Source organism: Protopterus annectens, chromosome 7.part1, assembly GCF_019279795.1.
Source record: "Protopterus annectens isolate FY-2018-M chromosome 7.part1, PAN1.0, whole genome shotgun sequence".
In the NCBI taxonomy this organism is placed as follows: domain Eukaryota; kingdom Metazoa; phylum Chordata; order Ceratodontiformes; family Protopteridae; genus Protopterus; species Protopterus annectens.
In genome coordinates, this window is record NC_056740.1 from 524048912 (window position 1) to 524072513 (window position 23602).

Consider the following 23602-nt stretch of genomic DNA (forward strand, 5'->3'; position numbering starts at 1 on the left):
GTTTGCATGTAAGTGTTTGCAGAGTTATTTTTATACCTGAAGCAGACTTCAGAGAATTTTTCTTCTCTGGTAGACAGCAATTGTTGAAGGTGTGATGTGAAAGAGGGAAGTAAATGGGAACGTGTTTTTTGCGAATGTAATGTAAGTTGACAGATTTTAAAAATTCCATACAGAGTACTTTGACAGAAATTTTCGGGGAGCAAATAAATGATAGCAACTAAGGAAATGTCTCTTTTGAGCTGGGATAGAGGATCTGAATTGCTTAAAAACAGTAACACCTTGCCAAGTTTAATGCCACTGGCTGCCAAATTAGCAATTAACAGAAAATGGAAATCAAATTCTAAACCACCCATAACTGAAGTATTAAATAATGTAAAAGATGAAAAAAATGGAGGTGGGATCTTTAGAAAAGGGAAAAAGTAAATTACATAGAATCTGAAATTGGTGTGAACAATACATGCAGAATAATGTACAGGAATAGTGACATTTAAGGAAAGGCAGGGCTTGAGCAATGTATATAACGTTTTTGTATAGTGCAGGAAAACGATGAAAAATGTTTACAATGGTTTGCTTTCTATAACTGTATATGCACTGATGTAATTGCTATTTATTTACTTATTTGCTTTCAGCACTTACGTCCAAGGGCCTTTTTCAGATTCAGCCCAGGAGTGGTGTCTGGTTAAGTGATTAGGTCAGAATTGCAAAATGAATCAATGGAAGCTGAGGGAATCAAACCTTGACCACAGGAAACAGTTCGTTAACAGTTTCTTAATCCTTTAAGCCAACTGACGGACTAAAATTATGCGAATATAATAAAGATGTTAAAAAAACTCTCATCCCAACAGGGTAAGCCCTAAGTAGGGCATACAAGCTGGATGTCTGTTACTTAGAACAGTCTTCGTCACAAAGTTAATGCACCAGTAAAAAAAAAAAAAAAAATGGCCGAATCTTTAATAGTTAAAAATATATTATATCAAACAAAACAGAAGTGAGGTAAGATGGAGGTGTGACAAAGTCACAGGTAAGGGGCAATCCACATTACTTCAGATATACTATGATGGAGAAAAAAAAGTGTAAAATAAATGAATAGAAAGTGAGGTCCAGCCACACCATTATGCAGCTAAATGACAGCATAAAATGTCTAACAACATTCAGCTCTGATGGTGTAGAAGGGTAGAACCCTGACTAAGTACCAGGAGGCCAGAGCTCAATTAGCAGTTTGTGCTTTTGGCAAAGCTGGCAGGGAAGGATATGTTTACCCATCCTGGAGGGAAAGGCAGGGCTGACCAAGACACATGCTTCCATGTCTTATGATGGAGGGGATGGCAAGGCAAATACATGTGCTGGTGGTGGGCTTTTGTCTTACCACACCACCACTTATATCATCAAAGTGAGTGTATGGGAGTACGCACACATGCAAGGGAAGGCACTGTGCATCTCAATCATGGCGATGTTTGTAGGTCATTCCCTTGTCCATGGGGTGAGGTTAGGGCCAGCACAAATATCTTCACAACTGGGATCTGCTGGCTAGAAAACAGGAAAATACTTTCAGGCTTAACTGTATATGATGCCCTCTCCTCCTTGCATGGCCCTTGTTCCACCACTCTGAGGGACCAAATGGGCTCACGTCTATTATGGGTATGTTTGATGGCCAGCAGGCACAAGGTCAAAAAGAATGTGGAAAAAATGTCTAAAATTAGTACAGATAATTAGTTTACTTATATAACTATTCACCTGCCACCTCCTTGAAAAAATAGGAAATTAGTGTTAACCCTGTCTATAGTATATATCCGGGCAAGTAAGCTGTGTTACAGTTTAATACAGTAACCTACTTCATTATTCACAACCAAGCAGTTACTGTGAACTATAATCTACCTTTTAGGGATACACACAGAAATCAAGAGCAAAGTAAACCTATGCCATAGTAACATACTTAACATTTTGCTTTAAAGGGGTCACAAAGTTCAAATATTCAGGATAAGGCTGTTTAGTATTAATTGTGAGAGGAAACCACAAAAAAAACTTTCTTACCTTGCTCCCCTCATTGTCTTCCTCAAAGACATCATCCTTCACATCACTGATTTGAAGTGTACGAATCTTTTCAAATAACCTCTGGCGTTCTTTAATCTGTGTTGTTCCTTAAAAATCAGAGATCCAAATATTAGAATAATAATTTGTATTTTAAGAATTACAACTTGTGTCAAGGATACATTTCTATCTCACCTTCCCTTTCCCTCTGGTCTGTCGTGCTACTTGCACACAACAGAACAGAATGAGTAGCTCTGTCCTCATTAGCTGAAAGGCTAACACCATCATGGCATCTAAAATGTTCAAAATGCAATGTGGACAAAATATAAATAGTATACCAAGTTAGAATAAGAAGGGGAAAGCAGGCAAATATGTTAATGAGGATGGGCCTGTTCATCCAGATGCAGAAATTATGTACATACTGTATCACTACATGTGTACAAAACAGGTCTATCTTTACTGACTGCTATGCCATGTGTGCGGACACACTCACTCTAGCATCACCTGACATGAAGTCTTCAGGCTTTTCATTCCCTTCTTCCAGGTCTCATCATATTTCTCAGCTCCCATCTCTCTCTGGGTTCTTGGTGCATGAACCTTGACAATGCTAAAGTAGCAGTACTCAGGTAATACCCTAGAAAAGAAGGCCGAGAAGGAAGGAAAATTTCAGTAGCAGCTACCCAGGCAATGCTAGAAGCTGGGCAGGCTTCTCACAGATCTACTGTCATAAGTAAATAACTTTAAAATCTTGCAAGAATTTGCACACCTTCAGTAACATGTAAAAGACTGTCTGCATGAACTTTTCTTTTATTAAGCTCATTTAGGACAGTGAGATCCAGAAAGGTCCCAAGGTCCTTTCTTGGCACCAAATTGGATCTCGAGTAGTAGCCTTGACTCTGGTTTGGTGGGATGTTTTGGATTCCGCTTTTCATTAGATGGCCTTCTACATTCTTGTCCTGTCTTTTTTCTGATGGGGTGGGGTGTCTTGAAGGGGACAAGGGTACTATGAGCCATTTTACAAATAGCATGTTGTATCCTGTGCATATCACATAAGTTCGCAGGTGTTTACTAGGCTAATGGCACAAGAGCCTTTACAAGACTGGCCAATAATACCCAGATATGACAATATTACATCTTAATTCCCCAGATAAGAGATTGGGTAGTATCAGGGTAGTGGGTCTTTGGGTGCTGGAGCCCTGGGTCATTTTACAGGCTGCCTTTGTCCATAAGGGACATGGGCAATACCCCCAGGAGTGACTTTACTCCATCCATTTATCCAAATTCTTTTTGGAAAGAGTAAGGGATGGGCTTTGTTTTATGAAGATGGGAAGTTTATTCCACAGATGAGGTAGTCTTTGGGATATGAATCTCTCTCCAGTAAGTTCTGTTAGAGTCACAAATAAGGGTCAGTTACATGGAACGTGCAACTCTCATATAATTTTTCTTGTGACTATGTAACATTTTCATTAGGGCTGGATCAGAGAATGCCCTGCAGGTCAGGCACAAGTCCCCTCTCAAACGATATGAGATGGAGTAAATGAATAGGGACTTTAGTCAGTCTATAGAAGACATCTGTCTTATACTTTGCATTTTTTTGGTGAAAAACTTCTGGGGCCATTCCAATTGGTGTAAGTGCTTGGTTAGGTACATGCAGAAACGAGCACTGTACTCAATTATGGGCCTGATGGCAGCCAAGTACACTGGCACTATGACTTCCTTTGATTTTGATGCCATGCCTTTACTTATAAGTTGAGCCACAGAGGTATTTCCTCACTACCATTGCTACCTGGTGGTCAAAGTTTAGGTTACTATCTATCTGTGTTCCTAGGTCCCTCACCATTGGGTCTACTTTTAGAGGTGCACTATCAATATTACAATTTGCAGGGATATCGGATTTACTGAAGGGTATGATTATGCATTTTTTAGTGTTTAGTCTCAGACCATGGTTTTGGTACCAGTCATTTATCATTTTAAGCCTGTCTGTAGGACGTTGACATCATTTGGGAATTCAGTGATTGCTCCCAGCTTATAGTCATCAGCAAACGTGGTGATCTAGAGGCCCCTAACACTAGCCCTCACTTCAAAGAAGTATATACCAAACAGAAGGGGTCCCAACATTGAGCCCTGTGGGATGCCTCTAGTAACAGATTTCTTATTGTAAATTGATTCACCTATCTAGCCAGCAAGTGTCCTGTCAGTAAGCCAGCTGGCTAGCCATTTGGCGATGTAGGGTTTCATGCCTGGCTCAGTAAATTTATCTATGGGGGATTGTGAAAAGCTTTGGCCAGGTCAAGATAAATGTTTTGTACCGTTTTACCTTCATCAATGGCCCTGGTGACTTGCTCAAAGAAGCCCACCACACTCAGCAGGCAAGACCTTCCTTTGACAGAGCCAAACTGGGTCTCGTCCAGTGTTTGGACAGATCCTAAGAGGTTATTGCTCAGGTCCAGGACAATTCTCTCTATGGCCTTGCAGACAAGACTTGTCAAGCTTATGGGTCTGTAGTTTCCTAGATCAGTTGATGGGACACCCTTGTGCAGAGGGACGACTGTTGCAGTCCTCCACTGCTCTGGCACAAAGCCTGTCTGGAGGCTGTGGTTAATGAGGGTTTCTAATGGCCCTGATATATTTTGTTTTAAGCTATTTAAGCGGCATCCTGAAATGCTGTTGGGACCCACGGAGGTTGCGTTTTTGGCTTTAGAGAGTGTAGTAAGACCTGTTCCCCTGTAATGACTGGTAGGAGGATGCTCCAATAAAACACTGCAGCACCTGAACAAGACATGCCATCTTTGGACTTGCTCCTCACCCTAGAGACCACAGCTAATAAATCTTTTCTATTTGGCTTTAATCATCATCACAACAGAAGGCATTTGTGAAATGTCACAATCTCTATAACTTCAGGGATAAAGGTGGGGGTTGTTTGTGATAACCAGAACTGAAGAAGCTACACTGACAGTTTCAGGGTATGGATGGCTGGGTGGGGATGTCTCGACAAGTATCTGATTAGGTTATCATAGATATGCAGCCTGAGAAACCTCTGGGTGAAACCACACTGGTCTGGGCCAGTACAGTGCCATTAATGTTACTTTGGACCTCAAACTAATGGGCTTTTTGAATCATCTTCTGCAAGTGGAGTGCTGGTTGGTAGGCATACAGCAGACCCTGGAGCCAGATGGTGGTTTTCTTTAGAAAGCTGCCTACCTCCTAGTCTGTGTGTCTTTTTTCAGATGGAGTATGATATTTGGCAGGAGACTTGAATGCTGGCATTTTATGAATTGTATCTTATGACCTCTGGATATTATATCCCTGATTCACCTGTCCTAAGTGATCTTTTGACCACTTGAGGTAGGGAAGGACAGACGTTCCTAGACGCCTTCAGAGAGAAGTAACAAGGGAATCCTTAAACAGTGCTGTTGCCCTCCTATTAGATGAACATGGCTTACTGAGGATGGATAAACACCTCATCCTCTTAACTGGCGGGTTGCTTTGGAAAGTACAGTTATGTACCTACCATAAATGTAGATGTCCGAACTGGATAGCATCTGCAGTCATAACAACTGGGTTGTCCTGTCGTCAGGCAGCCCTTCAGTCGGCCGGATTCCAAAGTCCGGGTCCGGCTTCGGCTGATGTCGCACTTCACCCGACGTCATCTCTGTTGGTCTTCGGGTATAAAGGCATCAGCCGACGCCATTTTCCTCAGTGTTTCTTGCCCCAGATGCCAGTAGCCCTCTTGAAGGCTAAAATTTAGATAGATGCCAATGTTTCCAAAAGATAGAGGTAAACACAAAATAAGCATGTATGCACATATATACAAACAAATACACCATAAAAGACTCCCCCCCACCAGCTAGCTATTAGGAGGGTATACACCCTTGGAGTACCACAGAGGGGAAGGAGGGAGGGTAATCCTGACTGCAGATGCTATCCAGTTCGGACATCTACATTTATGGTAGGTACAAAACTGTACTATGTCCTTCATGGATGCATCTGCAGTCATAACAACTGGGTAGAATACCATAGCCAACAAGGGGAGGAGGATAAAACTAGATTATGGTGTGTTTAGGATCCCTTGCAGTACAGCAGTGGCAAACCCTGCTCGGGATCTGGAATATAGAGGCAAATTGTAATGCTTGGCAAATGTATGCACGGAGGTCCAAGTAGCCGCCTCAATAATGTCTTTGGTTGCCACTCCTCGTAAGAAGGCTGTGGTAGTGGCTGTTGCCCTTGTAGAATGAGGTCTTATGTTCTGTGGAATTGGCTTTCCATGGAAGGAGTAACAGAATCGTATGCAATTTCCTATCCATTTGGAGATTGTCTGCTTGGAAATAGCTTTTCCTTCCCTTCCTGTTGCATAGGCTACAAAAAGTTGGTCAGTCTTTCTGCTACTTTTTGTTCTGTCCAAGTAGTAGCGTAGCTGTCTATGTACATCCAAGGTATGCAATATTCTTTCCCCTCTGTTTTGTGGGTTGGGAAAGAAGGTAGGAAGGTGGATTGCCTGGTTTAAAGACACTCTGGATACCACCTTAGGCATAAATGTAGGATTAGTCCTCATGGACACTCTATCTTGGTGGAAGATTAGGAAGGGTTGCACTGCCATTAAAGCCTGTAGTTCTGAAACCCTCCTTGCTGAAGTAATTGCCAGTAGGAAAGCAGTTTTCCATGACAGGTGTTGTAGGTCTGCTGTTGCTGCTGGTTCAAAGGGTGATAGTGTCAATTTTTCTAGCACAAAGTTTAAGTCCCAAGCTGGTAATGGTGGTTTCCTTGGAGGTTTTACATTCTTGATTCATCTGAGGAACTGCCTGAGCAAAGGGTGAGAAAAAACAGGTGGATCAAAGCTGTATTCTGCTGAAATAGCTGATGCATGTATCTTGATGGAGGAGTAGGACAGGCCTGAATGAAGAAGTTCGGCTAGGTACTCCAGAATGTTAGGCATATCTATGTTTGACACATCTTTTCCTCTTTCAGTACTCCAAATGACAAACCTTTTCCATTTTCCAGCATAGTTTCTTCTTGTTGAAGGTCTGCGTGCTTCAAGAATAATGTCTCTAACTCTTTGGGAAAGTTCTGGATTAGCTGCTGCTATGTGATGTTCCATGCAGTCAGTTGCAACGTTTTTAGGTTTGGATGTATGATGCTGTAGTTGTTCTGAGTTAACATCAAAGGCATCAGGGGTATTGGCCACATATTGTTCCGAGACATGCTCCTCAGCAGTGGGTACCAGTGTTGTCTTGGCCAGATTGGAGCTATCAGGATTATCCTTGGACGTTCTTCCTTGATTTTTAGTAATACCTTGTGTATCAAGGGAAGAGGTGGGAATGCATATGCTGTTAGGCCTTTCCAGCTGAAGGAGAGCGAATCCACTTTCCATGCTAGTGGGTGGAATGTCCTTGTGCAGAATTTTTTTGAGCTGGTGATTGGTAGGTGATGCAAATAGATCTATCTGAGGCATTCCCCATTTCTTTGAGATGGTCTTGAAGATGTCCGGGTGCAGCTTCCATTCGTGGGCATCCGATGTGGTTCTGCTTAATATGTCTGCTAGAGTATTCTCTTTTCCCGGTACAAATCTTGCCTGTAACTGGATGTTGTAGCTGAGTGCCAGGGTCCACAGCTCCAAAGTCATTCTGCATAGGGGGTATGAATGAGTGCCTCCCTGTTTGTTGATGTACCACATGACTGTGGTGTTGTCTGTCCTTATCATCAACTGGCCCTCTTTGAGAAATGGTCTGAACTTTTGGATTGCCAGTTTTACTGCCAGCATTTCTTTTAGGTTGATGTGCAGGTGTAGTTGATCCTGTGTCCACAATCCTTGCACGCATTTGTCCAGCATGTGGGCCCCCCATCCTAGGTCTGAAGCGTCTGTTGTGATGGACTGGCTTGCTTGACATCTGCGAAAGGGTAGCCCTGGGTTTGACTGGCATGCCTGAGCCCACCATAGGAACTCCTGTTTTAAGCATGGAATTAGTGGGATTTCTGTTTCTAGGCTGTGTCTGTGTTGAGACCATAAATTCTTTAGGTACCACTGTAGTTTTCTCATATGTAGTCTGGCAAGTGGAACCAAGATTATGCATGATGCCATGAAGCCCAAGGCCTGCAATACTTTTCTTGCTGTTAACTTGTTCAGTTTTGTTAGTGCCAAGAAGTAAAGAGGGAGTTCTTTTGTTTTTCCTTTGTTAGGAATGCCATCTGTTTTACTGTGTCCAATTCAGCCCAAGAATGTCCTTGTTTGGGATGGTATCAGCCTTGACTTTTGTAGATTGACTGTGTATCCCAGTGCTTGCAGCAAGTAAATGACCCTTTGTAAATCTGTTGTCAGCTTGCTTTTGTTGTCCCCTTGTAGCAGGCAGTCGTCTAGGTATGGGTAAATTTGAATTCCTGTAGTCTGCAATGGGCGATTACTGATGCCAGGCATTTTGTGAATACTCTGGGCGCAGTAGATAAGCCAAAGGGCAATGCTGAGAATTGATAGTGCTCTGATCCTGCAAGAAATCTGAGGTATCTTCTGCAGATTGGTCGAATGGGGACGTGCAGGTATGCCTCCTTGAGATCTAGAGTTACCAGCCAACACTCCTTGCCCAGCATGGGAAGAAGTTGCTGTAGGGTCAGCATTTTGAATTTTGGGACAATGATGTATGTATTTAAGGCGGACAGGTCGAGAATTGGTCTCCAACTTTTTTCCTTTCTTGGAACTAGGAATAGTCTGGAGTAGAACCCCTTTCCTTGCTCTGCTGTTGGCACTCTTTCCACAGCTCTCATGTTTGCTAACTGCATTATCTGTTGTAGAGCCTCTGTTTTTTGATTTGGCGGTAGATTTGGCATTCCTCTTTTGACTGGTAAAGTGTGGAAGTGGAACCGGTAACCTTGATCTATGGTTTGTAAAATCCACTTGTCTTTTGTTATACAGTGCCAGTTCTTTGAAAATAAGGTTAATTTTCCGCCTAGAGGAGCTGCTATTTGTTCCCTGGTAGGCGGATTTAGGGTTAAGTCACTGTGGTTGAGTTGATGTAGTGGCAGAGGTTGTGTCTGTGCCTCTGTTGTTACCTTGCCACTGTCATCCTCTGTAGGCACCTCCCCTGGATTGGTTTCTGCCTCTGGAACGTCTATTCCTGCCCCTTTGAGGTCTTGTGGAGTCAGGAAAGGACCAATTTTTGGCAGGCCAGTTCCTGCTAAACCTTGGGGGTTGAACCTGCAAGAAATCTTTAACTGTTTGAACAGATTTTGCCTTTTCTTCCATTTTCTTCATAACCTGCTGGGCAGGTGTACCAAACAAACTTGTCTTATCCATAGGAGCATCTAGCAACTTAGCTTTAACATGATCCGGTAGAGCTTGCTCCTTTAGCCATGCATGCCTTCTTATCACTGTGCCAGTCATGGCTGATCTAAATGAAGCCTCCAGTGCATCATAGCCACATTTTAAGGAATGGTTACTAACCTGTTGTATGTTATTTACCATTTCTAATACATATTTCTTATCAAGAGATTCATCAGTGGTTAGTTTTTTAGTTAACTGATCAAGCATAAACTCTTGGTATTGTATCATGTGAAATTGACAATTTAAAGCTCTAGCTGAGAGAGTAGCTGAAGTGTAGACCTTTTTGCCCCATCTGTCTAATGACCTTGCTTCCCTTTCTGAAGGAATAGGGTTTTTAGCTATGGTCGCGGCTACTGCCTTGGGACCCTGGGATATAGTTTCGGGGTCTGCCAGTGGGGCCTTGTAAAGGTGGTGATGAGTGTCTGGCACCCTGTAAAATCTGTCTGGTTTGGCAGGGGCTGGAGGTAAAGAATCTGGTGCGGAGCAGACATCATTGAAAGCATCATCCACCACAGAGAGAACAGGAGGTATAGCTAAGGGCCTGTGCTGTGGAAGGTGCAGAAAGGTCCTAAGTCTTTTTCTGGTGTCTGAAAAATCCTGTTGCTGCCATTGGAACTGCTCTCGCATGGCATGTAAGGTTTCCCCAAAGGAGAATTCTTCTGGTGGGGAAGCAGCTGGAATGGATTCTTCAGCATCAGAGTCTTCAAAATTGGAGAAAGGAGCCTCTGGCTGATCAGTTATGTCTGATTCATCGGCAGACTCATCAGAGGACACTGGCTCAGGGGGCTCTGCCCTAGGTCTCTTCTCTGGGCTGAGAGGCCCTGTCTGGGTGAGATTGAGATCCTCTAATTAATGAAATTAAATCTTCTGCCAGAGTAAGCATTTGAGAACTAGAGGCGGGCCTGGTTGGAGGGGGTTTAACAGGCACTGTTTTAGTAGTCTTTGCTGCTTTAGCCCTGGCGAAGGCCTTAATGGACATGGCTGCTGGAGGCCTAGCAGCACCACGTGCTGGGGTAGAGACATCCAAGGGAATGGTGTCTGATAAGTCAGTGGCAACCACCGTAGTGGATAAAATTTCTGAGGCCGTTTCAAGAGTGGTAGCAGGGGCCTCAGTTGTAGAAATAGATTCAGCTGAACTTTGAACAGTTTTCTCGGTTTCGGCCGAAACCGAGACACTCGCGGTTTGCGTAACCATGGTTTCGGCCGAAACCGCGGACTGCGAGTGTCGGTCTTTATCTTTGCGTTTTTTGGCAGATTGGGTAGTCGGAGGATCCGACGGCATAATGTACGCAAAATCAGAACCGAAAAACTGTTCAGCAAACTCCGTCCGACGCCTAAGTGTTCGTCGGTTGAACGAAGCACAGGCCGAACAGGCTGCTACGTCGTGGGCTGGGCCTAAACAAGGCAGACAATAAGAGTGGAAATCTTTATGAGGTATTTGTTTCCCACAGGTTAAACAATTATTAACTTTTTCTGACATCGGCTGAGGCAAGAAAGAGTCCCCAACGAGGTACTTAGCTTTAGAAGTCTTCGAAGTAGTATTCGGTAGAAGTAATCTCTGGATCCGACCGACCGGCACTTGCGAACAGCTTCTGCTTCGGGCGCCACGCAGCAAGAAAGACTGAGGAAAATGGCGTCGGCTGATGCCTTTATACCCGAAGACCAACAGAGATGACGTCGGGTGAAGTGCGACATCAGCCGAAGCCGGACCCGGACTTTGGAATCCGGCCAACTGAAGGGCTGCCTGACGACAGGACAACCCAGTTGTTATGACTGCAGATGCATCCATGAAGGACATCTGGCCTTTGTTCTGGATCCTCTCTGCATCACTTTATTGACCTTGCAGTGCCCCACCCCCCATTAAAACCACATCCGGTGTTTGGACCTCTGAGTCTTCAAGACATCTTCCAAATTTTGTGGTGGATGGAATTTTATGCCCACAGCTGTTACAGTTCTGCCCTGCTTCTTCATGTCTTTGAGATGCTAGTTTATTCATCATCAAACAGGAAAGGCTCTATGAAGGACACCTTGATGTTCTCTGCAAAATCTGTTAGCTAGAGCCATGTTTCCTGGTGTAGAGTAATTCTTGCATGTGTACCCATGGCCTGACACTCATCTGTGTTGTATACAATGTATACCATTTGGTTTGTGGGATGAGAGAAGGTAGAAGGCATTGGGTCAGAGTTTCTTTTTGCTGTCTGGGAACTCCTACATGGCATGGAGCATTTTTTCTGTGACCTCTCTGTGGGTGAAGTAAGTGATCTAGAGCTTCCCATATCTGTCACTCATCCTGAATTCCTTGGCTGGCAGACAGATTATGGGGTTCTGGGGAGCAGACTTCCACTTCAGAGTTGCTTCTGACACAGTGTAATCTGGTTTGTAAGTCTATGTCTAGGTTGACCACTCTATTGACAAAAGGAAAACAATCTGATTTCTGGAGCATTAAGGCTAGGGTGATAGGGTGTCTTATGCAGCCATGTTGACACCTTTTAGGATGTCAAACATGGACAGGACCGCTCTTGATGTATGTGGAGTGAATATGCATGCTTGTTGCAGTACTTTCTGAGACAGAGGGGATAAGGTACTTTAACCACTACCTTTCTCTTGCGGGAGATGGAGAAAATCTCCAAACTTAGGGTCACAGGAAGGATGGAAGATAAAACAATGCCCTCTTTGTTGACCAAGTCCATAACTGGCAATTCCATGGGGGAGTTAATGAAGTCATAACTTCATTGGTAAATTACTAGGCTAGCTGCCCTTGTGGGTGCCATTTTAATCCTAGCTAATTTCCCTTTCTGTGCTCAAATTAACCTATCCCATTTGGTTAGAGATTGGCCTTACCCTTCCCATGCGCAATGATTATATATTAACTGGCTCATACTATGGATAATTTGAGGGGACCTATGCACTGAATAAAGCATTTAGGAGATGCCTCTCTCTATTAATAGTACAAGGGACAGTCCTGGGGTAATATTTCTGCTTCTCATCCATAGATCCAAGTTACACGAATATTGACAGGGACAAACTTAGTTTTATGTGGATGGAAAGTCTACTCCACAGCAGCAGTATCCTCTGCAAGATATACCTGTCCATATAAACTGTTCTGTTTTTGTTGCAGAAGAGGTTTAAATCCCTAGACTGAGTATTTCTGATGCCATCACACTTGCTGATGTGCAGTAAATCCATCAGTACTGGATCAGAGGATGCCTTGTATGCTAGATATGTCACCTCGTAGCAGTCTGTAGGATACAGAGTATAGTGATATAGCTTTGAGTCTGTCTATGTAGGACATGTTGTTTAGGTCTTGTATCCCTGTTAGTAAGGTACCTTTGTGGGCATTCCAGTTCTTGAACAAGTCTGGACAGATGCATGCCAAAGGGGGGATTATGTTCAATGATTGGCCTAATGAGGCCTAACTAAAGGGGGACAATGACATCCCTAGATCTAGACACAATCCTTTTGTTTACAAGAAGTGCAATACAGAAGAACTTTCCTACAACAATGGACACATGGTCATATGTTAGGTCACTGTCCACATAAGCTCCAAATCCCGAGGAAACTGGGTCTTAGGGGACTATTGTTAATGTGATAGTTACCTGGGATAGATGACTTACCAAAAGATACAATAATGCATTTTTTGGCATTCAAAAATTCAGACATGTACTGGACTTTGAGGGATCATTTGTGGGATGTCTCTGAAGCATCAGATGCTGAAAGAGACCTCTTCTGGGTTTCCTGCACCAGAAGGGACTTCACAATGTTCCTGTGGATGCCTACACCATAACATGGACATTGTAAGGACGATAACTGCTCAAACTGAAGGACTGCTGGCTGCAAGTGTGCCAAAAGGGAATGCTCCATTAAAACTGGCACAGACTGTAACAATACCAACTGCAAGGATATCAACCCTGTCAATGCTGAACCTAAATAATGCCTCCTGTGAAGCAAAACAGAATGCTGTGCTGAATGGGACAAACACTAGCACAATATGCACTAGCGGACAGTGCAAGTAAAGGCTAGAAAATGCATGCCTAGTAAGCCAGATGCTCCAGCACAGAGAGCAGACCTTGCAAGCATGATCATCATCGTCATTATCGTCCCCATTTTTTACATGGGGCTGGGGTGCTGTATCAACTGTCACCTCCTCTCTCACGTCAGTGCTGCTCTAGTACCATCCTCATCAGTCATGTTTAACTGTCAAAGGGGATCTCTCACACAACCCATCCACTCATCTCTGTGCTGGATTGTCCTTGTTTCCTCCTGTCCTTCTCATCTCTCCCAAATCATCACCAACTTGTCTTCTGCTTTTCTACACATGTGCCCAAACCACTGTAATCTGTTCTCTTTAATTTTATCTACAACTTGAGCTACTTTGACTTCTGCTCTAATGTCATCATTCCTTTGTCTGTCCTGCAGTGGGCATCCTACCAGGCACTTAATTTCCATCACCTCTAATTTCCTCACCAGCTCTGCCTTTACTGCTCAGGATTCTGTATCATACAGTACTGGTAGCACCACTGTTTTGTACACCTTACTTTTCATCTTCTTTGGCATTCTTCTGTCATACACTACCCCTGATACTCTGTGCCAATTGGCTGCAACCCCTCTAATTGCAGCAATGGCCTCCTTATTCAGACTTCTGTTCTCCACAACCATACTGCCTAGATACGTGAAGCTGTTAAACTGTTCCACTGTTTACCCAGTCTATTTAAATCCTCAGCTTCTTCTGATTTCTCCACTTTGCAGCCATTACAACTGTCTTATCTCTACTCAGTTTCATAGCCTGTGCCTTCAGTTTTGCATTCTGTTTTACTTATTATTTGCTGAAGTTCTTGTTCAGAGTCTGCCTGTAACGCCACATTGTCTGCATACAGCAGCTTTGTTGATTTATCCCTTCCAACTTGTTTACTAATACAGTCCATCATAACTGTGCACAGCAATAGGCACAGAGCTGAACCCTGATGCATACCCACTCCCACCTGCAGCCCCTCTGAGTCCAACACTGTACTTGTGTTACTGGAACCTCTGCACACAGCCTGCATAAACAGTACTAAATGCACAGCAGCTGTGATGACGATGGCACCAGAATAATCAATGCCAAGTAAAAACACTTGGGGGAGTAACTGACATCAAGCCAGTTACACGAGGGAATGGTGAGGTCATCTGTAAAAGCAGATCTATGGAGGTTATTGGCTATAGCAAAGTAGTACTGTGTACCACCAAATGTAATGGAGAATTCAAAGAAAAGAAGATCAAAAATCTGGATCGTCAAAGCTCACCCAGCAGCCGAGCAGATGATATGGAAGACTGTACAGCAAGCCCTTCTGATCTCACCTCCTATAGAGCTTTGGCCCATTTTTGTAATTCAGTTTAGAACTAGCAGACGCCTGCAGTTTAGTTTCCTTCAGCTGCAGTTCTGTGTACTGTGGAGACAGTTCTACTTGCACAAACAGGTAACAGAGATGGGCAAAGCCTCTTGATCAGACACAGATGAAATCAGGTATGGTGCCAAAGTGGAAGCCAGTGCACAGGTCCACTCTGGTGAATGTAGAGAAACTGCAGTAGACACCAATTTGGTATCCACATTTGAAGCCAATGCTAAAACTTTTAAAAGGGCCTTCTGCCATGTAACAGGTTTCTCCCTGGTGATGCGATGGCTGGAAAGGGTCTTGTCTGAATCTGACAGAATCCTTCCACTCGCATTGCTGGCAAGACCTTTTTCATAAGGTTGATCAACAGTTCGTTTTAAAATCTCTTCCAAGTTCCTTGGTTAAAGTGGGTACTCTGAGGTGTGCTCCTTTGCAAAGGTAATGTAAGCAAAGGGAATGGTCACTGATTAATGCAATAAGCCTGCCACAAAGGCAGGGTTTAGAAAGGCAATGCTAACCAAACAACACAGGTTTATAGGCAAACAAAGAGGAAGTGGACAGAGGATAAAATTCTGACAAACGTAAAGAAAAAGAGGAGGAGACAGGAAAATAAAAAAGGAAGATGCCAAGCTGCCCAGGACCTGATGGGTATCAATCCTGCATTTACTGAGAATGGGCTTCCTCACATCAGATACAAAATTATTTTTAACAGAAAATACACTGCATGACAACGTAAGATCAGGGTCACTTCACACTGTGGATTTGTCCAGGAAGGCAAGGTAAATGAACCATGAATGCCTCCTAACTCTGTGATGTGTTCTGAAGTACGTTTTAATTTTACTTATCATTTTGAGAGCTGTGTCTGTAGGCTGGCCAAATGTGACATAGGCATAAGGGAAGTAGTGGTAATGCAAAACACATATGTTTAGTTGCATACATCTAACAACAAAAAGGCAGTAACCAAACACACAATGCTGCAGATGCAAATGATACTGTGCCTCTGCGAAACATCCAGGCAGCATTAAAACAGAAAAAGAACACATAAATATGCAACTGTTTGAAATGTCAGGACCCGCTTTAGCAAGTCCCATAATGCGGAGACCGAATGGCTGAAAAAAAAGTCAGAGCTGGCCATTTCTCAGAATATTCCCTTTTCTCAGAGGTACGGCAATCGCTGAATCAAGTTCATCGAATTTCATGGGTATGAGGTGGCCTTTTCCTGCAATTTGTTTTTTTTTTTTTTTTAGCAAGCCGATACTCAGCATTACAACTTCTGACATTTCAATACAGAATCATATAATTAATGTAATCGTAAGATACAAGTCCACCACCAGAAAAGTAGATTTTTTTTCTAAGAAAAAGAATAATGGTGGTCGCATTGTTAGTTTTTATTTATTTACTTATTTGGCATTTGTTTACTGGGAAAATCTGACTGGGTCATGAGGTACCCATTTTCAGTGGAGGCCGGGGGAGAAAAGTTCCAGATATAAATGGTTAACAGAATGAAAAGCTAGACACACATAATAAACTCATAATATTCAAACGTAAATATAAAAACTACACATTAGTCTGTCAGAATGAGAACTTAAATAACAATCAAGCACAAAATTTCAAAAAACTACACAGTTTACCATCATAAAAACTCAACAGGCATAATAAAGTCATGGCATTCAAGCATAAATAACATGAAAAGCCTGATAATAGGAAGATATGGCATTATTTACATAACAGATGATTATAACGATTTTCAATATTCTAAAGGTCACGAAATAAACAGATTATAATGGTGAAGGCACAGGATAGCACAAGTAAAGAAAGGTAGGGTGTGATAGAGGGAATACTAGGAAAAGATGTGGAAAAGGTATGAGTGTAACCTCAGGGGAGTATGTGTAGAGGAAGTGAGGGTAAGGTAAGTTAGCAGTGGAGATAGAGAGACAGTAGAGGTAGAAAAAGGTATAAGAGTACCTCAGCCTGGCTCCTACAGGGGCAAATCCAAGCTTTGCTGAAGTATTCTTTTAGAGGTTTTGAAGGAGTGTAGGTTAGTAGCAGTTTTGACAGTTGAAGGACAGGAGTTCCATAGTTTTGCCACACAGCAGGAGTAAAGGGTTAGGCCTGGGGTTTTGTTAGGTTTATAAGTTGTGAGGAGATGCTTATCTTCAGTTACGAGATGTTTATTTCAGATATAAAAGTTGATTTAATGGGCTATGAGCAGGACAAGCCATTGGGTTGTGAATGATTTTGTATACTGTAGTAAGTTGTACATATTGGAGGTGAAGGGGGAGTTCAAGCCATCTTAGGGAATTGTAGGGCTTTACAGTGCTGAGTTAGAAAGGGGTGCGTTTATGACAAATTTGGCAATTTTGTTATAGCAGCTTACTAGGTTTTTTTTTCTTAGGGAAGGCTGTAAGTTAATTAGAACTGGGGCCGACATAACAGGGAGGGGCAAGAGGTAGGTTTAGGCCAGGTTAATTTTGGTAGCTGCTGTGAGGAAGTTTTTATTACTGTATAGAATGCTTAGTTTTTGGTGGTTTTTTTTTTTTTTTTTTTTGATACTGTTTTTTATGGGTAGGTCAAATTGAGATTATCGTTAATTGTGTGACACCTGGTAGTTTGGTATGCTCAACCAATTCAATATTAGTACTGTTGGCTGAAATAGAAGTTTATTTTGTTGGAGTTATGGGGTTTGTGGGTGAAGAGGAGGAGCTTTGTCTGTCTATTTTTTGGGGGGGGGTTAGTGGGAGTTCAGTATTGGAGAGCCATGTTTCTATGGATGAGAAAGCTTGTTGTGTTATGTGTTGTAGATGAGTTAATGTGTCTGATACGCAGATGATAGTGGAATCACAGGAGGATGTATCCAAGTCATTTATGAAGACAATAAATAGTAATGGGCAGATGATAGTGGAGTCGTCTGCACATTGGATTAGAGTGCCTTTACAGGAGGATGTATCCAAGTCATTGATGAAGACATTAAATAGTAATAGGCAGATGATAGTGGAGTTGTCTGCACATTGAATTAGAGTGCCTTTACAGGAGGTTGTATCTAAGTCATTGATGAAGACATTAAATAGCAATGGGCAGATGATAGTGGAGTCGTCTGCACATTGGATTAGATTGCCTTTACAGGAGCTAAGTCATTGATGAAGACATTAAATAGTAATGGGCAGATGATAGTGGAGTCGTCTGCACATTGGATTAGAGTGCCTTTACAGGAGGATGTATCTAAATCATTGATGAAGACATTAAATAGTAATGGGTCAAGGATGGATCCTTGAAGTACACCTGTGGGGGTGATGTGATATGGGGAGATACAGCCCTGCCATTTTACTGCTTGCTGCCTGTCGGCTAGGTAGCTAGAAAACCAGTGAAGTGAGGGGGAAGACAGACCAACGCTGGAAAGTTCTTTCAGTTTGGGGTGAGATACCTTGTCAAATGCTTTTGACAAATCTAGATATACGGCAGATAGTAGTCTGCCAGTGTCACAGGCTTTGTTGACAGAGTCCATGAAAGATAATAAGGCTGTTGAGGTACTTGGTTTAGGTCTAAAGCCATGTTGAGTGTGGGAAAGTAGGTTGTTATGTGTAAGATGGTGGAGATGCTGTAGGTGCACAGATTTTTCTTGAATCTTAGAGAAGGGGGGACAAGATTGCAATAGGATGAAAGTTTGTTATGTAAGTAGACTTGCCTCCCTTATGTAAAGAGACAATGTGTGATCTTTTCCATGGGTTAGGAACACGTGGTTCAGCTATGGATCTATTAATTAAGATGCTTACAAGGGATGCTATTGCCCCTGTGGCAAGCTTTAGGTATTTTCTGGTGGCAGGTTGTCTGTTGAAGTTGAGGAAGGTTTCAGTTTTTGTAGTAGTATTTTTTTTTTAATTTGAGATAAAGGGATGGGCTGACAAGTAAGCTGGGGATGGTTTGTTTTTTAGTTATGAGTGAGGGGTTGGTTGTGTGTGTGTAATGTGTGCGATGCGTAGAGGACAGTATTGGGGGGTATTAGTAGAAGTAATGAGTTGGGGTGGATGAGTTGGGTTTACTTTTCGGTTGGATATGGACCCTTATAAATTATGTGCTGAATTTGGCGGTATATTGGGGGTATGGACTGGGATTATTTTTTACTTCCTGGGTTGAGTAGTGACATTACAGAGGACCAGACTTTCTTAATATTGTTTTTGTGGTTATCTTGAATGTAGGAATACTATGAGTTTTTATCATGCAAGGTAAGTAGCAATGGTAGTTCTGCAGTTACTGGGTTGGTCTGCATTACATCGCACAACTGTAACAACATATATGTTTCATTCCTTGATCCTCATGTGTATCTCTGATTGTAGGCAGTACATTATGTAACAGGAAGTTTGCACTTTGCAAGTATGGCAGTTCGTTCCTCTGCTACTTCATGAAAATACAAATCAGATCACACCTCTCGAATGTCATGTAGCACAAGATATGTTGCACAATTTTGTTCTGAAACAAACGCTTTGTACTGTTAGCAATTTTTAACAGAAAGCAGTTACTTATTAATGACATCATTTTACACAAAGCTTTTGTTTAAGGCAATGAATAAAGACCAAAATGCAACATCTCTCCATGACATAATTCATTATAAGGAATTTACTTCTTAATACTCTAATAATAATGGTTATGATTCATATTTCCCTATAATCATATGGCACAAGACTGCAACACAATTTTTATATTTGTTAAATGCAACCTCATGGTATTACCTGTTATTTTCTTATGCCTGTTTATGAGCCTAAACTTATGTGATGCCTATTAAATCAAATTTCTAGTACTTCATATCTTTTTCCAACCCATCTTGAAAATGTAATTCTGCCAATTGTCGGAAGGAGTCTGAAAGATAATCTGGCTCAATCCACTTACCCAGTTATAACATACAACTGACCCTCTATTAACCAAATTCCATTTACCAAACACACTTTTATAACTGAACCCAATTAATGTCCTACAGCAAAATACCAAGTACCACACATAAAAAGTTCTGCCGCTCTGAGACCCAAATTCCTCATTTGATACAATCATTTTGGCTTTTTTTTTTCAAAGTTCCTACTGATTTAGCTGCCTTAATGATGTTTTGATGTAGAACACAACTACTATGCAGTGCAAACATGTTCGTGTGACCCATGCAGCAGATGAAGTGCTAAAACAGAAATACATTTTGAAAACGCAGCTTGTTTTAAACAGTGCAGTGTTACATTATCAGCCATGTTAAAGAGGTGGCACGTGTCCTTTAAGAACAGCAGGACTGCAATGACTCAAGTTTTGTACGGACTTGTTCAAAAACGGGCATAGCTGCCCCTGACTAAAGGTACACGTGCTGCATTACACCTTGATTACGCCCTTTTGCACTTCCTCGTAATCTTAAGATTGGCTAGTACAAAGCAGCTTTATAGCAGCCTATTATATTTCACTACTGAAGTCCAACATGTAACATGACTTCATTCTGTTCACTGCATACAGATCAATCTTCGCTGATGCAGCACCTATATACATGAGCTGGCATGGACTCTGATTATGCATTTTTAATTACCCAAGGGTAAGTGTTCCTGTTGTGACTCGAGTCACAAGGAATACAGGTGCGTGCAATATAAACTACAAAACATTTTTTTACCATTTTTTTTCTTGAGCTAATCTATCAGTTATCAGAAGAACTGCCCCTTGGGTCTGATTTTACATGCAGATAAATAAAGGAGTATGCCATAACCAGATATCTCCCACAACAGGAAGCAGGCTGAGGAGGAGAATGAAACACTGTAGCAACATTATGACCACAACAGTGACTCAGCTATTTCTTTAAACCAAAATGCTGTACCAAATCTCAGGCAAAGTCACAGCTACAGTAAACTACTGGAAAACTTAAAAGCATAGCATCAAGTGATAAGATCCCAACTGCGGCTACCAGTGTGCAACATAACCTAACCACAAAATTCCAAGAAGAATCAGCATTCTGTTTACTGGCAGCCAAATGCTGCCATCTTGGAAAAGTTCAACCACTGCAAGGAGACAAAACACACTGAATGCATCCATGCCAGCACACAGGCTACCTCCTCCATCACCAGCATTGCAAATTAATGGCAGTGAAGCCCAAAACAACCCAAGCAGGAATTACAGTTGCAGAAAACAGACAAAATGCTTTGAGACTTCACCCACCAGGTATTTTATGGATTTGTTCACTCACTCTCTCTCTCTCTCTCTCAATTCTAAATTTGTAAAGACTCTTGCTTTACTTAATTTACAGACCATGAAAGTCCAAACAGTAATATTCTAGTTTCAGGAGAGTCCCAGGAAGAAAGGTTCCAAAACAACTAACAAAAGTACATACAATTAGAAGTAATTAAATTTCAATATCAATTAACTTAACGCAGGCAAATAATGCATACAAATGATGTATGAAATACACTTCTTCATGGGTTCATAGGTAAAGTCTATGCAATTAGTAGGCCATTACAAGCCTGGACAAAAGGCCATATTCAAAAGATCCCTCCCATCCTCATGGATGTCAAGACATGATAGAACGGGGAAAATTTTATACTGCCCATCCAATTATCTAGGTATATTTTGAAAGCAACAAGGGATGCTAACTCTGCTCAACATGTACTGGATGTTTGTTCCAGAGGTGGGGGATAGGTTGGGATACAAATCTATCACACCGATATATCTTATTTATCTGTTAATGAAGGTTTAGTTCCTTTAACAAGGTATTTGAGATACCATTTGTTTCGTGAAGGAAAATGTCAAACAGGGTTGGAACTTAGTTCAAAAGGGTAGACACAGATTTCCATGTGGAAGTCTATAAAAGACTTGGTCCAGAGAAAGGGCTGCTAGTCTGTCCTGACAACTAACATTTTTAAGGCCACTGACCACTTTAGTTATGAATCTCTGAAGTCTCTCAGGTTGAGTGATATCTTTAGACAATTATATGCTAAAAGGTGCATTTACAGCCAATAATGGGCACGATGAGTTACAATCAAAATGTAAATGAGACTTCTTTGGATCTAGAGAAAATGCTTATGGAAATTAGATACGCTCAATGGAAAACTTTCCAAACTACTGTGGTGATGAGATGATCAGATAAGGAATTAAGAGTGCCTAGAAACTTACAACAGTGTCTAATTGGATGGGTGTGTCATCTGTATGACATGAGGCAATGTTTTATTTACCAAAATGCACTATACTATATTTTTTCACATTTGAGACCATTGTCCTTGCACTAATTGATAACATGGTCTAACCCATCTTGAAGCAAATGTAAGTCGGTGAAAGATTAAATATCACTCAACTTCCACTCATATGCAAACTCAGCTAACCTCTGAACAAGAGTTTTTGGACTGAAAGCTTGAAAAACAGATGTCAAACTGGGGCAGGCCCAACACTTATCTTATGGCACACTACTGGTAACTATTTTGCACATTTTGGCACCTGTGACTAACCATGTAGATTCTGCCATCCATACCATACAACATAACAAATTCATATTCAAACTTATGTCTGTCAATAATGGCTGAATTGGCCGGGGGGATAGTATCAATGGCCTAGGTCAGGTTCAGATATGCTGTACTGCTAGCTGCTATCTACTGCTTTGGTTATTTTTTCAGATAAATTAACAAGGTTAAAGAGGTAGTACCCTCCCTTTTGACAAGGCGAAACTGAGGAGGATCCACAGTTTAGAGATTTTGATGTCTAGATTAATGAGGTCTGAGATAATAAACTTCACTGCTTTACATATGAGTCTACAGTTACCAATGTCTGTGGTTTTTCCACCCTTATGAAATGGCATTACAATGCTTATAAGAATAACTACCAATCTTTCATTAAGGAGGATAATTAGGGGTTGAAATAGGCAACATTTGCCAGAGAATCAGGCAACCTGGTACATAATCAGGGTCTATGGACGAGGTGTTCTTCGAATTTGACAGGGCTGACAGAACATATTCCATAAGAAGAAAGGAACACATGGAGTCACAGTGCAAAATCTGATTAAAAACAAGACAAGCTTTTTCACAGCACCATGCTCTTTATCAAGTCATTGGTATGTGTTCCATAGTAATTAAAGGTGGTAGCTGAGATTGTGCAGTCTATGAATAAAGTACAATTGTGTAAAATCTTACCATAAGGGTAGATGTCCTTATCTTAACTGTTGCAGTATTCATTACAATAGAGATCCCCTGCCAAGGGTGGCCCGACATCCGGCCAGTATACAAAAGCCTTTAGGTTGCTTTAATTTATGCAGTACATCACACGGATGCTCCTCTCGTAGCATAGGGCATAAAGGTGACATCTAGACATACCAACCTCAGAAATGATAGCCCCAGTAGGAATGTTAGTCCAAGAAGTAGAGAGGTAATCCATACATCCAGAAGCGAAATGGACCAGGGGGCAGAGGGAGGGAGTGAATATTGCAACAGTGAAGAGAAGGACATCTACCATTACAGTAAGATTTTACACAACTGTACTATGTCCTTATCTTCACTTTTGCCGTATTCATTACAATAGCGAGAGTGTCACAGCTCAGGAAGAAGAAAGGACCAGCAGAGCTATTCTGGAAGCCATGAAGGATAACCCTAGCAAAACCAGCACTAGCTCTGGAAATTCCATCCAACTTGTACTGCTTGGTAAAAAAAAAAAAAAAAAAAAAAAAAAAATGCCTGAATCTCCTTGTGTTCTGACTGTGCTTCTCAAACATTTTGGAAATATAGAGAATATTTTAGTGCATTTATTAAAACTGTATTTGCCTTAATATCGCTACAACTCAAGTGCTCTAGGTTGTACTGCATCTGAATTAAGTGTGTTTAAGTTGCTTTTCTGTATATATACACTTCTCTGTATATGTAGACTAGGTGCTTATTCTACTATTTTACTGCCTCTTGAATCGTTTTTC

At 41.7% G+C, this 23602-nt stretch overlaps 1 protein-coding gene across 4 annotated transcripts in view; it reads right to left on the reverse strand.

The window, feature by feature from the left end:
* CCPG1 (cell cycle progression 1) overlaps window positions 1-23602 on the reverse strand; it is a 1059961-nt gene that overhangs the window by 306311 nt on the left and 730048 nt on the right. For all 4 annotated transcript variants that reach the window (XM_044078956.1, XM_044078958.1, XM_044078957.1 and 1 more), the window contains exon 7: window positions 2032-2138. In XM_044078956.1, coding sequence (XP_043934891.1) covers window positions 2032-2138 — 107 coding nt within the window. The remainder of the gene's footprint in view (window positions 1-2031; window positions 2139-23602) is intronic.